Source organism: Argiope bruennichi, chromosome 8, assembly GCF_947563725.1.
Source record: "Argiope bruennichi chromosome 8, qqArgBrue1.1, whole genome shotgun sequence".
Classification (NCBI taxonomy): domain Eukaryota; kingdom Metazoa; phylum Arthropoda; class Arachnida; order Araneae; family Araneidae; genus Argiope; species Argiope bruennichi.
Window position 1 is genome coordinate 115,811,079 of NC_079158.1, and position 16,189 is coordinate 115,827,267.

Consider the following 16,189-nt stretch of genomic DNA (forward strand, 5'->3'; position numbering starts at 1 on the left):
ATTCTGAAGTACTTTTGAATTAAAATAAAACGGAATAAAGGAAATTAAAAATGTCTAATCTGCATAGCGTTACCCCAACTGGCGTAGAAAAACTCATGAATTTGCGTTATCGTAACTGGTGTTGAAAATTCACGAACGCGCATTGTGTTCTGATTGTTGACATGACAACCATTTTCAACGGATGATTTAAATTATTTTTAGATTAGATGCATGCTTTTGTAATTAAAGTGTATTTATGTTAGTTATATATTTTTTGTATATGCTTATAATTTTAAGTCCATCTTTTTTAATTAGTTTTTTTAACCTGTTTTCAACCGATTATTTTAAACGTTTCGTTTTATTTTCTTAGTGTTTGATGCATTTAAAATTAAACATTGTTAATAAATCGATCTGGTCATGATGAATCTGAGAAAATTTTGTTGACAAATTCTTGAAATATTTTATAAATTAAGAAAGATATTCTTTAGTGCCTTTTAAGTTTAAACGCTCAGTGACTTTTTTCAGTAATCATATTACAAAAAAATACTTTGTTTCAGTTAAAAATATTATTATATTAATTGCAGATTAATCCTTTTCACTTTAATTTAAAATATAAATTCTACGGGAGCTAACAGAAAATGAGAGAGATACATATTACGTTATGACTGAAGGCGTTTATAATATTATGAGTGAATTATATGACTATCAAAATTTGAAGTTTTAAAATATTTTGATGAAGAAGCTATTAAGGTAGAAGTTGCATAAAATATTTAATTATTAAAATATTAACGAACATTAAGATTGGCGAACCGGCTGGTATTTTATAATAAGCGGCTAGTATTTTATAATAAAATTATTTTTCATTTCATATATTATCTTTTGATATATTTTTTGGACTTGATAAATTATTTGGCTTTCTGTTTGTCATTCATCATGCATGATATATCACATTTATTTCATTTTGCATGTTTCATATATTCAATATTATTTTAATAAAAGTTCTTACATTTCTTTTACGTTTTATTTTTTATTTTTCTGACACAGAAAATAGGCTTGATTTCATAAAATGAGAAAAAAAATTGCGTTTAGTAAACATATGTCAATTTTGGAAGAAAGATTGTTTGTACGGAGCGAAGAAATCTGTTGGTAAAAAGTAGACTATAAGCAAACGAATCCATCATTCATTTGTAATGAAATAATCCATTTTACTACTAAATCTGCATACTTCAATTTTAGACGCTACAAATTAAAAAAAAATTTGCCATTAATTAACATTCTCAGCAATTTCAATGTATTTTTTTTTCTCCAAACAATATTACAATGATTTCCAATAATGTAGTTTAAAAAACTGAAAATCTAATTAATAGTAAGAGAAAAATTAATTCTTCAGACACTTTTCGGATAATTTAATTAGTCTTCTATTTAATAAAAAATCCAATTAGATGTTTTTATTCTTATATTTAGTTTAACATATGTATACTGACATTTAATAAGCTTTAGTAGCAGGAATAATAGGAATTTGTAGGAATGTATTTGCATTCCTACAAAAATCATTCAACGATATTCATTCAATTAATGATTTTTTCCAGAATAAAATTTTTTGCCTGGAGTTGAATCACTAAACTACTTGAATTGTCAGTAATTAGTTCAGTTTGTAACGAATGATACATCAAAATAAGAAAAAAGTCCTAAAGCAATGCCATGCTCAGTTAGGTGTTTTAGTTCCTGTTCCTTTAATTTTTTTTCCCACTACTATTGTAAGAAATGTCCTTGGAGTTGCTTCAAATAAACATAGTAGATTTTTTTAAATGCATCTTAATGTTATCTTATTTAAAAATATACTATTTTTTTAAAAATGTATTTAAAAAGGTGAAGTATTTCTCAAAATTAAAAAGTTTACGAAACAATAAGGTGCTGCTTTGCAAACAAATTTTATTTTCACTTTCTTTTTATTTTATAAATTGCCGTGATTAGTTATTTCGTTTCAAGCATCAAAACCAATAAACAAATTGAGATCTTTTTAATTTTTCCCCGCTAAACGAAAGATTAATAATGCAAAAATAAACAATATAAACAAAGAATTGAAAAACGAGCAAACGTTTAGTTACTTTTAGTACAGTGAGATAAGAGTAATTTCACCATTCCTCGGGGAATTATTTTTGTTTCTGGACTTTCAGGTTACTTTCACCACTTATATACGAGAAAATAACAGAAAAATATTTGATTGCTCCGCTCAAAAGATTATATTATTCAAGAAAAATAAAATTATTACGAATAAACAAAATATTTTTAAACTTATGTGTTTATTATTGTTGTTCATAAAATCTATTAGGAATATTACAGATATTTGTATCTTCGTAAGACATTTTAATCGCATAAAGGTATTACAGAAAAACACTTTCATTCTGTTTCCATTGAGATATATTGGATTTCGCTGAAAAGTGATAAAATCGTTCATGGTGAAAAAAGATAACGCACGAAAAGAATTAAAAAAATCATTAAGAAAAGTCACTTGATTTTATTGATTTTTTTTTGTTTATCATTGGACTAAAAAAGGAAAAGCAATATTGGTAATTGTACCTAAAAATTTTGCAGATAATAAATGAAACAAATTTGATAGAAGCATTTAAATTATTAATATAATATCGAATTAAAAAAATTTTCCACTTTTTTTCAATTTAAATTTCTTTAATATAAATGGCATTATAAAAACTAAGTAATGAAATTTCAATTTTTATTTCTGAAATTCACTATTTGAGGTCTCTCTCAGCACGCAGTCAGAACTTTAGCTTATTTCAAACTGAAATCATCTTTCCAATAGTTGATACAAAAATTGTTAAAATCAAACATATGTACGAACCAAACAATGCTCAAATTTGCGTAATTATTGAATTGACAATGCCAAACTGTAATAGTATAAGCGAAATTTCCGTTGAATGTTGAATCCATCAATTGATAGTTAGATCACAGAATCAAATATAATGTTGTTTTTTTTTTTCTAATTTTACAACTTTAGTCTATAATTAGTTATATTTATGTTCTTTTTCTGAGAAATACGCTGGCTATCTTGAATAAACCTGTTTTTTGCAGAATTCATTTTTAATTATCTCTCACGCGGTGCGTCAAGTCAAGTGAGGACGTGTACAAATGGTAGCGTAATAAATTTTGTGAAAAAATTATTTTAAAATAAGTAAGATTTCATTTTTATTAGATAAAAAAAGTTTAACAGTTCATTGCAGAATGTTGCATTGTTATTGAAAATTTACAAATTATAAAATAAGTATTGCAAAAGAATTAAATGAAAATATTGATGTTATAGCTGGTACAATTCGGGAAAAATTTCCCAGAACAAACGTATAGGTTTTACATTATTTGGCCGATCAAATTTATCGTAGAAATTAATTTTAAAAAATCCAGTAACAGGTTTTTTAAACTTATAAGCAACACGTTGTCTCACGAACTAGTAATCAATAACTGCCTTCATATTTCAAATATTTTATTTATTTTATTGCCGCAATCGGGGAGCACCCGCTGCACAAAAATATTATAAGGAAATCTCGTGATATAAGAGGAGTATAATGAATACCTGATACATTGGGGAAAATAATCAACTCATTCTCTAAAAAGCAATACATTGTACACGGAATAAGATTTATGTCAAAGAATAGAGATTGATTTTTTTTTTAAATTTATATTAACTTACTTCTATTATGGGGAAAACATATCAAAAAGTATTAATTTAACAATTCTTCATTTTTATATTCTAATCTTTGGTATATTTTTCATTATTTAAAATTAAGCTACGCCATTTCAATATTGCAAATGCTATTCCTAAAATAAGTGCCAGTTTAAATTTTACTTGTCTTATTCAGACTCTTCTTGATATTTCACCCAATTTTATACTTATAATTGGAAGAATATACATTTAATACCAGCTTTAATGAGTTTCTTATAATTCAAACTAAGGCAACAATTCCTTCGTATCTACGACGTTTAATAATCTCAAATACAGTCATTAAAAAACAAGACATGTAAATATTTTCTTCTCTTCAATCAGAGCATGTGTGTAAACGCGCATTGCATTGCTGATATGTTTTTATATCCTTCAAGAATTTCCTCAAACGATACAGTCTTTGCCTTTTTGTCATAACGCAGCACTTGTGGAGCAAACTTCCTAGTTCGTATGCCAAATCTTTTTTTGTAACTTTCGGGAATAAGATTCCACAAGTCCTTAAAAAGTTTCAAGTAATCGAAATCTTCCACTGACTCCGACAGTTTTTGCTGCACTATATAAAACAAGCAATGTTCAAAACATTCAGGAGTTAATCTGTCCCACATCTGGTTTACCACATCTAGGAAAAGCCTTTGTAAAGGCCAATCAATATAGAAACCGAGCAGTTTTTTTGTTTTTGATTGAAAACGGAAATGGTCTGGATTGTGAAAAATCTCATCACGTTCAGTCTCATCACTTAAATAGTAACATTCAAGCAAATCATGAGTATGTGCATAGTAAGGCCACAAACTATGTATGAATCTTCTTTTATCATATTTGTTCAACACACTGTAAAATGACCTTATTCTTATGCGTCCACTACTACTTAAGCGTCCAGAAGTTATTAATTCCTGGTGGGCAAAACTTAAGTATTCTGGCATCCATTGTGTCCAAGGTGAAGCAGCATTTTCTCTAAGCCCTTTCGTCCACATTCTGACAACTAGATCAGAGTCGATGAGAGAAATGTTGTTCCTTTCTTTTGTTGTCATACTTTCCCATAATTGCAAAATATCTCGCTCATAAAAATACATAGCAGCTAATGCAAAACGTACTCTCTTATTGATGCTTTCGTTTTGAATGAGTTGCTTTGAAGTTTTGGTTCTGTCAATTGTTACTTCCCTTTTCCAACATAAGTTATTCATGATATGTCTCTTCTCAATGTGTTTGATGATATGATAATGGTCTCTAACCCAAAAATGAACTTCGCCAACTATTGGTCGAAAGATAAAAATGACTCGGTTCACGGGTGATTCTGGAAGATATGTGAATAATTTCATTTCAATTTCTTTTATTCTTTCTTTTTGACTTTTACTAATACGAAATGAATCACTATATGTGAATATGTCACCCAGTTTTATGAATTCGTCCAAGAAGTGGATAATGTCATCATTAAAGACAGCTAATGCCACTTTAACTTCAGTTAAACTCTGTAAAGATGGTACGGTATTCAAAGCCATGATATGCTTTCCTTCGTATCAGTAGCAGATTTAAGTTAGTCTATTTCTATACCAAGATGAGAATAAAAAATTACTTTGTAGAAGGGACTTTAACTGAGTAGACTGTTTACAAAAAATGCGACTTCATGGTTTCATGATTTTAGGATGGTTGACAGATTTTTATGATTCCTGATATTTCCATTGTAACAGCCTGAAAAGAAAAAAAAATAACAATAAATATATAAATACATAAGTAGAAATTGTAAACTCCCTTGAAGTCTATAAAGGGTAATTTATTTAGTTTAACGTCAAATTAATCTCTAATGATAATAAAGAATTCAGACGTTCTGTAAGGCAGCCAATTTTGGATATAATGCGACAGTATCTTTTAGATATTGGACAATGGAAATGTGGAGCCGTTACTATTGTTTCAGACATTTCAATTTCCACATCATAAATAGAAGAGCGATAAAAATTTGGTCAAGTGTTTGGAGATTATTTTGGAAAATATTATTGCATAAATATTATTTTTAGACCTTTTTAACATCGTCTGTTGTCGGAAGATATTTTCTAAATTTATGCACAGTTGTAACATTACTTTTCATACTTGCATTAAATCTCAATTTTTTTCTGTGAAAATTCTAAAACTCCATTACCTATTTCATAATCCTTGAAGAAAAAGTATTGAATTATATAATTTGGTATCAATTACAATATTTTGAGCATTTATGATTATTTTGATATCAATTACTATTGATTCTCACATGTGAAGCCCGATGGGCATTACAAATCATGAATAGCATCTTTTATTTGATGTTCAGTTTTATAAGGGTATTATCGAGCGAATTAAGAGAAAACTGAATTGTGTCCAGCAGGAGGGGGATTGTGGTGCTTTTATCTATTGAGGTATAACTTCGTCATTCACACACTTTTCTTTGGCAAATCTGAAAGGAATTTACAGCTTTATATAAAGGATTTAAACTGTTTATTTCATATTATTAAAATACAACAAGCTGATTTAGAAATTAAAAGGTTATGCTATTTATAGATAAAAAATGGGTAAGAGGTCTTTGGGAAATAAACAACTTAATTTCATTTTCTACTTTTGTTCTACTAAAGGTTTTTAGTTATCTGTAAATAAAGACATGTAAAATAATATTTGGATATCTATTTGTTATTCTCTTTTATTAGTAGAAATTCTTTGGAAAGGAAAAAACACGGATAATTTCTAAAATGTTATTTAAATTAGCAGTTTTATACATTTTGTAAATATTATTGATTTTTAAGTGAGAAATACAATGGACTTTGAAGGCCATGAACTGCACATCGTATTTCATGTTCATCTTATTTGGATGATTTTTATCGAACGCAATGGATATGAGTGAAGTGGGGAAGGGGACTGCAATTATTTTATCTATTAAATCATAAGTTCCTAATTTATATAATTTCCTATGACAAAATTAGAAGGAATTTATATCAAATGCTCTTTAATTTATATTATTCATATGCTATAAACTTTTTATTTGGTTTTATAAGTCAAAAAAATACAGTATTTATGGGAAAATTGTTTTCTTAAAACTTAAAATGTGTTGACTTATTTTCTGCAGCACTGTTAATTTCAGTTTTGCTAAACTTCCGTTGTTGAAATGTGACTTTATTTAACAGGACTGCCATAAATAAGCTCATGCAGATAATAAATGGCGATGCGTATGGCTGCGAAATTAACAGGGCAGAGATTACAATCACGTTTAAATGCATGAAGAATATTTACATATGTAATGACCATCCAGTTATGCATAAAATATTCAGTTGACATAGGCTAAAATGTTGATGATTTTGTATTAAACGTGAAGAAATATTTAAGAAAGCGTTAATGCTTACAATGCTATGATCCATAAAAAAATAATTTAAACTATTTATAAACAATAATAATATTATTATAGTTTATAATTATTAAACTATATTATTTTTACGCTTTTATTTTAAAATTACTATCAAAGTAACAACTTACTAAGATTGTTCAAAATACTTAAAGTGTAAAAATACCTTTATTGTTCAGCATTCACTTATCGTGATATTAATAAATTACTAACACTAAGTATCATTTTTGAAAATAAAAAATGCTGTCCCTCTACTTCTTCTTCTTCTTTTTTTTTTTTTTTTTTTTTTTTGTATGAGGATACAAAATGATTAAATTTTGAGGATACAAATTATTGTTAAATCAAAATAAACCCGGTTTATACTACATGTAAATGCAATTGTATTTAAAGATTATTTAGTATTTAATGCTTTCTCGTAATATAGAGTAATAACTTAAATAATGCTGATTACTCATGAGCAAATACTTTATAATTTGCATAATATATACTTGAGATATCATTTTAAGTTGTGTATATGCGTATATTATTTAAACTTAGGTATATATGTAAGAATTTTAAAAGTTTAACACCTATTTTTCCCCTTGAACTGAGAACGCCCCCTTGTGGCGTTTTTCAGAAGACAAGCAGGTGAACGGCAGACCTGCATCCTGAGGTCGACTTTTTCCCTATGCGCAACCCTTGTGTTATCGCCGAATGCTTTCGGCTGGAAACGGTGGAATCCCTCCACCATACTGTTTTCTTTAACATTATTTTCTATGTGTGTCTGTAATAATAAGTGTTTGTAAATTTTGTAGTGCAACTGCGTTTGTGGATATTAAAAATAGTGTCTTTAAAACCGGGCAGTTCCTTAGAAAATCACAACACACCCACTATAAAAGTTTATTTCCCGCAACCCCATATATATTAGAAACAAACATATTTACTTAATTATTTTTCCCCCCAACTTTTCATACAGCATCATCGAATTTTACAGTCAATTTTACAAGATAAGCCATTGTAAGTAGTTACTAAATTTAGCACGAATATATTTGGGAAATAGAAAAGTGCAACCCAAAAATATCAACGCACAAAAATAATGTTATATCGAATGTAAAATATCGTACAATTAAAAAAATTCTTTTATTTTATTGTTTCACTAGTCTTTAAGCTGCGTGTCTTTATACTGCTAAAACATTCGTGTATAGATCATAGATATCATACATATTTTATCGTGAGGATCTTCCTTTTAAATTTATGTATGAAAAGTTAAAATTTTCCTATATAAATATAAATTTCATATATGAATACTAAATTTTTAGGTATGAGATATGGTCTATTTTATAACTATATTATGTTTGTTAAATGATTTATTTAAAACGTATTTGCATAATTTATTTTATTACCGGAAATGCCAAAGTTTTGGATATATTTAATTTCAAAAAAAAAAATACCAGCTGTTACATTTTGTTATTAATTTATATACTATTAATTGGCCGAAATATACGACTAAATAACCCTGTTACCTTGTAATAATTCGAATTGTCTCTATTTATAATAATTAAGTGCAGGTGAATTTTTTTAGAATAGAATTTCACTGTTTAAAGTTTCTTCTTAAAGTTTGTAGGTTTTCATTTCAGAACTATATTTAATATACTTTCACATTATATTAATGATTCAAAGAGTTGATAGAATTTCTAAATTTATATTTTAAACTCGCTTTCTTTGACGACTTGCTGGTTTCCGAGAATAATGGTTGCTGAAAATCTCAACTGTTTCGGGGACAAATCATTTTTAAATTATAAATTTTCATTTCTGTCTCTCTCTCTTTATGTATATAAATATAACTCACATTATTACAAAAACCTTACTCTTTCACACTTTGCGCTTATTAGTTTTCAATTTTTCTTTCTATATCTTTTTACATTCATTTAAAACAGGAAAAAGCAGAAATATTTTTAAATGGAGGCACTTTAAAAAATTTTCCAATATTAATTGATTTTGAAGTTAAAACTTATTTGTAAATACAGAAAATTTATTACAAGCCTACCTAATACTGAAACCAAAACTCAACATAGAAAAATAATTCTAATCTTCATATCCTGGTAACAATATAAAATAAAACCCGTGATGAAATATTAGAAGTAATATTGAAAAAAGGGGTTTGAGTTTCTTTTCAAAAATGAAATATATTTTTGTAAAATACGTTTAAAATACTTCCATGAAAATTATTAAATATAGAAAAAATTTATTTCGTAAAAAAATTGATATCATTAAGAAGATAATTTTTTATATAAGTCAAGATAAAAGTCAAGCGGTCAGATTTGTACAGCACCGGCACATACACACAGAGACAGAAGTTCTTTCCTTATGTTTAAGTACCAAAATTGAGTTAAAATTCCAATACATTTTCCCATGAAATATTCTTTCCAACAGCTAATATGTTTTTTGCAAACGTAGACTAATTACTCTCTAATCCCCCTTTTTTAATGAATTACGAATGAATTATTGGATGTGTAAGATTCTTACGAAATGTCAGGTACTGAAGAGTTCTAATACAACTGGGCAGCTGCTATATTATTGTACTCATCATTACAATACAATTTGATAATTTCAGAAATAAAAAGAAGTTTTAAGAATAGTTTGAACTAAATTTCGATTTATTATGGGCGACATCATCTGCTTCTCAATTCAATAAACATAAACAATTATTCGAAATGAGAAATTTTAAAATATATTCTGGACTAGATAATAGAAAAAAGTTTAAAAAGCACATATTGTTTAGTATATCAAACACTAAAAAATGAGACGTTGTTCAAGATGTAGACATAAAAACAATTGGCCCAATAAAGTGCTTGAACTTAGAGCAAAACTACAACAATAATAATAAATTCTACAATAAAAGATTATATAATATTTTAGTTGAATAAAAGAAAATTATTCTAAACATGAATTAAAAATTAAAATATATTAAAATGTATTGAAACTTTGAAATTAACCATAGTATTGAAAGAAAAAGAAAAAAAGCAAAATATTTCATACCATAAAAAAGTAACTAATTCAGAAATTTTTATTTTTTTATATAATTAATATTTTATGAATAAAATAATTTCATAAATGAAGAAGTGTATAATTATTTTATTTTTAGACTTTATTTAAATTTTCCGTTTTAAAATTTCATTTTTCAGAAACCTGGGAATTCTTTTCTGACATGCAAAGAATGGCTTTAAGTAGTCACATCTTCAGATATTTCTGACAAGATTAAACCATTTTAATTTTTGAATCTTTTTAAACTGTAGAAATATAAAAACTTTATACAAATATGATTTCAATAAATCGTTGTCCATTAAGCAAATTAAAAATAATTTCGTTTTGCTTCAGAATTTCAAAATCCAACAAACATTTTAAAATTGACTAATGAACAAAATATAATACATAATTTTGCATGTGAGTTTTAATACTTAGAATTTAAACCAGAACCATAATAATGAAAGAAAAAGAAGAAGAAATGACTATATTTCCTATGATGAAAAAGAAACGAATTTGGAATTTTTTATTGTTTAGTATAATTAATATTTTATGAATCAAATAATCTCTTAAAAGAATACAAATAAATGCTTATTGATACATTCTAAAATTGATAAATGTACAGTTCTTAAGAAAACATAATTTTCCCCCCAACTATTCATACAGCATCATCGAATTTTACAGTCGATTTTACAAGATAAGCCATTGTAAGTAGTTACTAAATTTAGCACGAATATGTTTGGGAAATAGAAAAGTGCAACCCAAAAATATCAACGCACAAAAATAATGTTATATCGAATGTAAAATATCGTACAATTAAAAAAATTCTTTTATTTTATTGTTTCACTAGTCTTTAAGCTGCGTGTCTTTATACTGCTAAAAAATTCGTGTATAGATCATAGATATCATACATATTTTATCGTGAGGATCTTCCTTTCAAATTTATGTATGAAAAGTTAAAATTTTCCTATATAAATATAAATTTCATATATGAATTCTAAATTTTTAGGTATGAGATATGGTCTATTTTATAACTATATTATGTATGTTAAATGATTTATTTAAAACGTAATTGCATAATTTATTTATTACCGGAAATGCCAAAGTTTTGGATATATTTAATTTCAAAAAAAAAATACCAGCTGTTAAATTTTGTTATTAATTTATATACTATTAATTGGCCGAAATATACGACTAAATAACCCTGTTACCTTGTAATAATTCGAATTGTCTCTATTTATAATAATTAAATTCAGGTGTATTTTTTAGAATAGAATTTCACTGTTTCAAATTTCTTCTTCCAGTTTCTTGATTTTCATTTCAGAACTATATTTAACATACTTTGACAGTAAATTAATAATTCAAAGAGTTGATAGGATCTCTAAACTTCTATTTTAAACTGGCCGTCTTTGACGACTTGCTGGTTCGCCGAGAATAATGATTACTGAAATTCTCAACTGTTTCGTGGACAAATCATTCTTAAATTCTAAATTTTCATATCTGTCTCTCTCTTTATGTATATAAATATAACTCACATTATTACAAAAGCCATACACTTTCACACTTTGCACTTATTAGTTTTCTATTTTTCTTTCTATATCTTTATACACTCATTTAAAACAGGAAAAAGTAGAAATATTTTTAAATGGGGGAACTTTAAAAATGTTCCAACATTTATTGATTCTAAAGCTAAAACTTATTTGTGAATACAAAAAAGATATCAAAAAATTTATTACAAATATACCTAATAATGAAAACTACTCAACATAGAAAAATAATCCCAATCTTCATATCCTGGTAACATTGGTAAAATAAAAAACTAGATGAAATATTAGAAGCAACATTAAAAAGACGGTTTTGAGTATTTTTTTTTTCAAAAATGAAATATATTTTTTCAAAATATGTTTACAATATTTTCATAAAAATTATTAAATATAGAAAGAAAAATTATATCTTAAAAAAAATCTTTAAGAAGATAATTTTTTTTAAAATTTTATATATCATTAAAACTTTTTTTATATTTCAAAATTTTAGAAGGTTATATTGAAAAATGTCAATATTTCGCTTAATTTTCAACTATCTTGTTAAAAAATAAAAAATTGCAACAAAAATCACATTTGTACTATCCAAATTATATATTTTCCAAATTTGGTAGGTATAAGTCAAACGGTATCACTTACACAGACAAAAGCTCTTTCCTTATGTTTAAGTACCAAAATTTAGTTAAAATACCAAAACATTTTTCCGCCAAATATTCTTACCAATAGATAATAGGTTTTTAGCAAATCTAGACTAATCAGTCTCAAGTCCCTTTTTTCAATGAGTTCTGAATGATTTATTGGATATGTAAGATTCTTAGGGAAATGTCCGGTACTGAAGAACTCCACACCATCACGTTAAAGAACAGCTGCTGTATTATTGTATTCCTCATTACAATACAATATTTTGATAATGTCAAAAATAAAATGTAGTTTTAAGGTTAGTTTGAATTAAATTTCGATTTATTAAGGGCGGCATCATCTGCTTCTCATTTGAATGAATATAAACAATTATTCGAAATGAGAAATTATGAAATACAATCTAAACTAGATAATGGAAAATAAAGTTTAAAAAGTCCACATTGATTAGTATGTCAAAAATTATTAAATAAGCCCCTGTGAAAGATGTAGATGTCAAAACAATTGGCTCGAAAAAGTGCATGCACTTAGAGCAAAAAACAACAATAATAAATGTTAAATTAAGAGATTTTACAGCATTTTAGTTTGTATAAAAATTATTCTAAACATGAATTAGAATTTAAAATATTTTTTAAATGTATTTAAACTTTGATACTAATCAAGAATAACGAAAAAAAAGAAGCAAAATATTTCATACCATAAAAATGTAACTAATTCAGAATTTTTTTTATTGTTTTACATAATTAATATTTTATGAATAAAATAAATTCATCAATGAAAAGGCAAACAATTATTTTTTTACTTTATTAAATTTTCTGGGTTTAAAATTTCATTTTTGAAACCTGGAAATTATTTTCTGGCATGCAAAGGATAGTTAATTTTCGTTTTAAATAGTGACATCTTCAGACATTTCTGATATGAATAAACCATTTTAATTTTTGAATCTTTTTAACTTAAATGTATAAAAAAATTTTACAAATATGATTTCAATAGATCGCTGTCTGTAAAGAGAATTAAAAATAATTTCGTTTTGCTTCAGAATTTCAAAATCCTAACAGAACATTTTAAAATCAACTAATGAACAAGATATAAGCTCTGATAATGCTTGTGAGTTTGAAATTTTTAATGCAATCAAAAATATTTAGAATTTAAACCAGAACCATAATAATGAAAGAAAAAGAAGAAAAAATGACTATATCTCATATCATGAAAAAGAAACGAATTATTTTATTGTTTAGTATAATTAATATTTTATCAATCAAATAATCTCTTTAAAGATTGAATGTGAATGATTATAGATACATTCCATAATTGATAATTGTACAGTTATATCAAGAAAACAAAACGCGTACAATAAGGTTAATGAATTACTAGCAATAATTAAAAAATTATTTGATAATAGCAAAATAAAATAGTTTGAATCTGTCAGCTAATGCAGGCAGAGATTTTATGTTGGAAACGATGGCATTGTTCGTTTCACAATGCAAACCTGCTTTATAACTTGTTGCTTTAGTAGCGTTACCTGTTGCTCCAATACCTGAATAACGACGTGCGCTTCAGTTTTTCATAATTTTCAAAATAATATTAATGACTTTGTTGTCTTCAAGGAAATGATCGTCCAAAAAAGGATTATACATCATATTCATAACAATTTACCAAAATGTAATCTAGAGTCAGAAAATATTAAGACAAAAATACTCACAAAAAGTTGAACCCTTAGCCCAGTTGAAGTCGAACTGCGATTGAATGGCGGCCTCCTTCTCCGTTGCTATGGGCAACAAACAATGGCGACGAAGGGAAATTTAGCCTGAGAGGACTAGAGTGAGTAAAAAATTTAACTATATTAAAATAGTCAAGAAACGAAGCAAAAGGGATGCGAAAGGCTCTTTTTTCATTCAAAAATATCGTGTGCCTGATTTCACATGAGAAATTTTCAAAATCCAATGATATGCCGAGGAAATCTAGGGAAACCAAACACACTGGTCGATTTGCGGATTCCACACATGGAGGATCACGAAGTCGTGGGAGGAACAGATAGTAGCTACAGTTACTGTAGGAGAACGGGACGCCATCTGATATTCGAAACTAAAACATCTGCAATTTTTTTTGCTTTTAATTCCATTGTAAATAAATTACTTAAGGCTAAAAATGTAATACATATGAAAATCATAACAAAATCTTATAAAGAATTTTTTTTAATAATTTATGATGTCTAAACTACTAATATAAAATTTATAAATATAAAAATGAATATCTTTATAATTCTAATATTTTAGAACATGATCAAGATAAAGACTCGACGATGAATGTTCAAGGAATATCATTTGTGGTAGACCATTCGCCATTTTAATTCTCTTTGAAAGCCAGAGAAATTCAGCTCACTGCAATGGCGATATCGTTTTAATTCCTAATAACATATTTTTTGTAATTTTTAAAGATGTTCTTCTACATATCTGGCTTTAAATTCATGAAAGGAAATATATATTTTTTTCATTCATATGAATTTAAATTAAATTTACTCATATTGATCAATTTTAATCAGTAATTAAAAAATTACTTCAAAGTTTGAAAGGGAACTTTAATTTATTTTCTCACTTTATATAATTTGATTAAAACTCGATTTTTTTTTTATTTCTTGTAAAAGAAATCTTTTTTTTATATATCTTCTCAAGTTTCCATGCCAATTTTAAGAAAATACATATAAGTATTACAGAAAACAAATAAAACCATTTCTAAATGTGTCAAAACATTATCTTCTTTTTATAAAGCGGAATGAACAATAAACCCAAATCTTTTTTTTGTTTTTTTTTTGTTTATCATTTACTGTTAGCTTCTTGAGCGACCCCAAGGTTAAATTTTCATACTAGTATATTTTATATATAGTTAAAGTGCATTTTTAAGTAATTGAAGTGTAAAGGCAGTTCGTTCAGATTTCGTAGAAAAATTCAGAACATACCTTTCATCTTTTTTTCATGTGGGGGGAGGGGGGGGTATTTGTGAATTCCAAATTTCATTACTTTCCAAAACTCTGATCAGCCCATCAATTGATTTGTCGAAGTTATTAGATCAGATGCAGGGACAAAACTTGAAAATAAGAATAAAGCAAATTTATATATTCTATAGTTTATAATTTTTTCATTAAATTTTAAAATCAAAATTTGTTTTTCAGTAATTTATAATAAAAAGTTTAAAAAAATCCGTCGTTTCATATTACAAAAAAGAAGAGCAATAAGTAATTCATAACTGATAATAAAGCAAAGGAAATTGAGAGGAGCACAGCAAATATTGTAAGAAAATCCAAGAGTAGAGAATGGAAAGTGACGATTTTTATTTGGCTCAACAATAACTTATTATAACAAATATATATGAATAAGTTCATTTTTAAGTGTGTATAGTTTATCAATTTTTCAACAAATTTTAAAAACATTTTTATTTGCTCAAACTTAAACGTGTACATTTTAGACGAGATGATAGAAAACGAGAGAGATGCCTTGTATGTCTCTAATTTTCACAGCTTTCAATTCTTTAATGAAAAGAGAGTACAAGGCCTTATTAACTAATGTGTAGTGCATGCTGATCAATTTATTCTAATATTTTGCAGAAGAAAGATTTCATTTTTCAGATGGATAAAAAGTGACGCTTTCATTTTATTTGTATTTCTGAAATATTTCTAAAAGAAAGACGAGAATATGTTCTCGGATCGTGAAATGTTTGATTCATTGCAATTTTCTCCTGAAAAAAGACGCAAAACTGACTGAACAGACAATAAATGCATCTGCATTAATTGTATGAAATGTATGAAACTGAAAACAGCAAAAGCAAAATATTTGTCACTTCTTTTTAGAATAGGAAACGTATTTGATTTCATGATTTTTTTCAGCTTTTCTTGATAGGAAACTAAATGATTCAGTGTTACGAAATAATCTCATGTTGATTCCCCCT

At 26.5% G+C, this 16,189-nt stretch overlaps 1 protein-coding gene across 1 annotated transcript; it reads right to left on the reverse strand.

Moving 5' to 3' along the window:
• Positions 1-3,270: 3,270 nt before the first annotated feature.
• Positions 3,271-14,242, reverse strand: LOC129981510 (uncharacterized). The gene is made up of 2 exons (XM_056092368.1): positions 13,950-14,242; positions 3,271-5,398 (listed from the first exon to the last, which is right to left on the reverse strand). The coding sequence occupies exon 2, from the start codon at positions 5,206-5,208 to the stop codon at positions 4,033-4,035; it is 1,176 nt and encodes a 391-aa protein (XP_055948343.1). The 5' UTR covers positions 5,209-5,398; positions 13,950-14,242; the 3' UTR covers positions 3,271-4,032.
• Between the last annotated feature and the right edge of the window lie 1,947 nt (positions 14,243-16,189).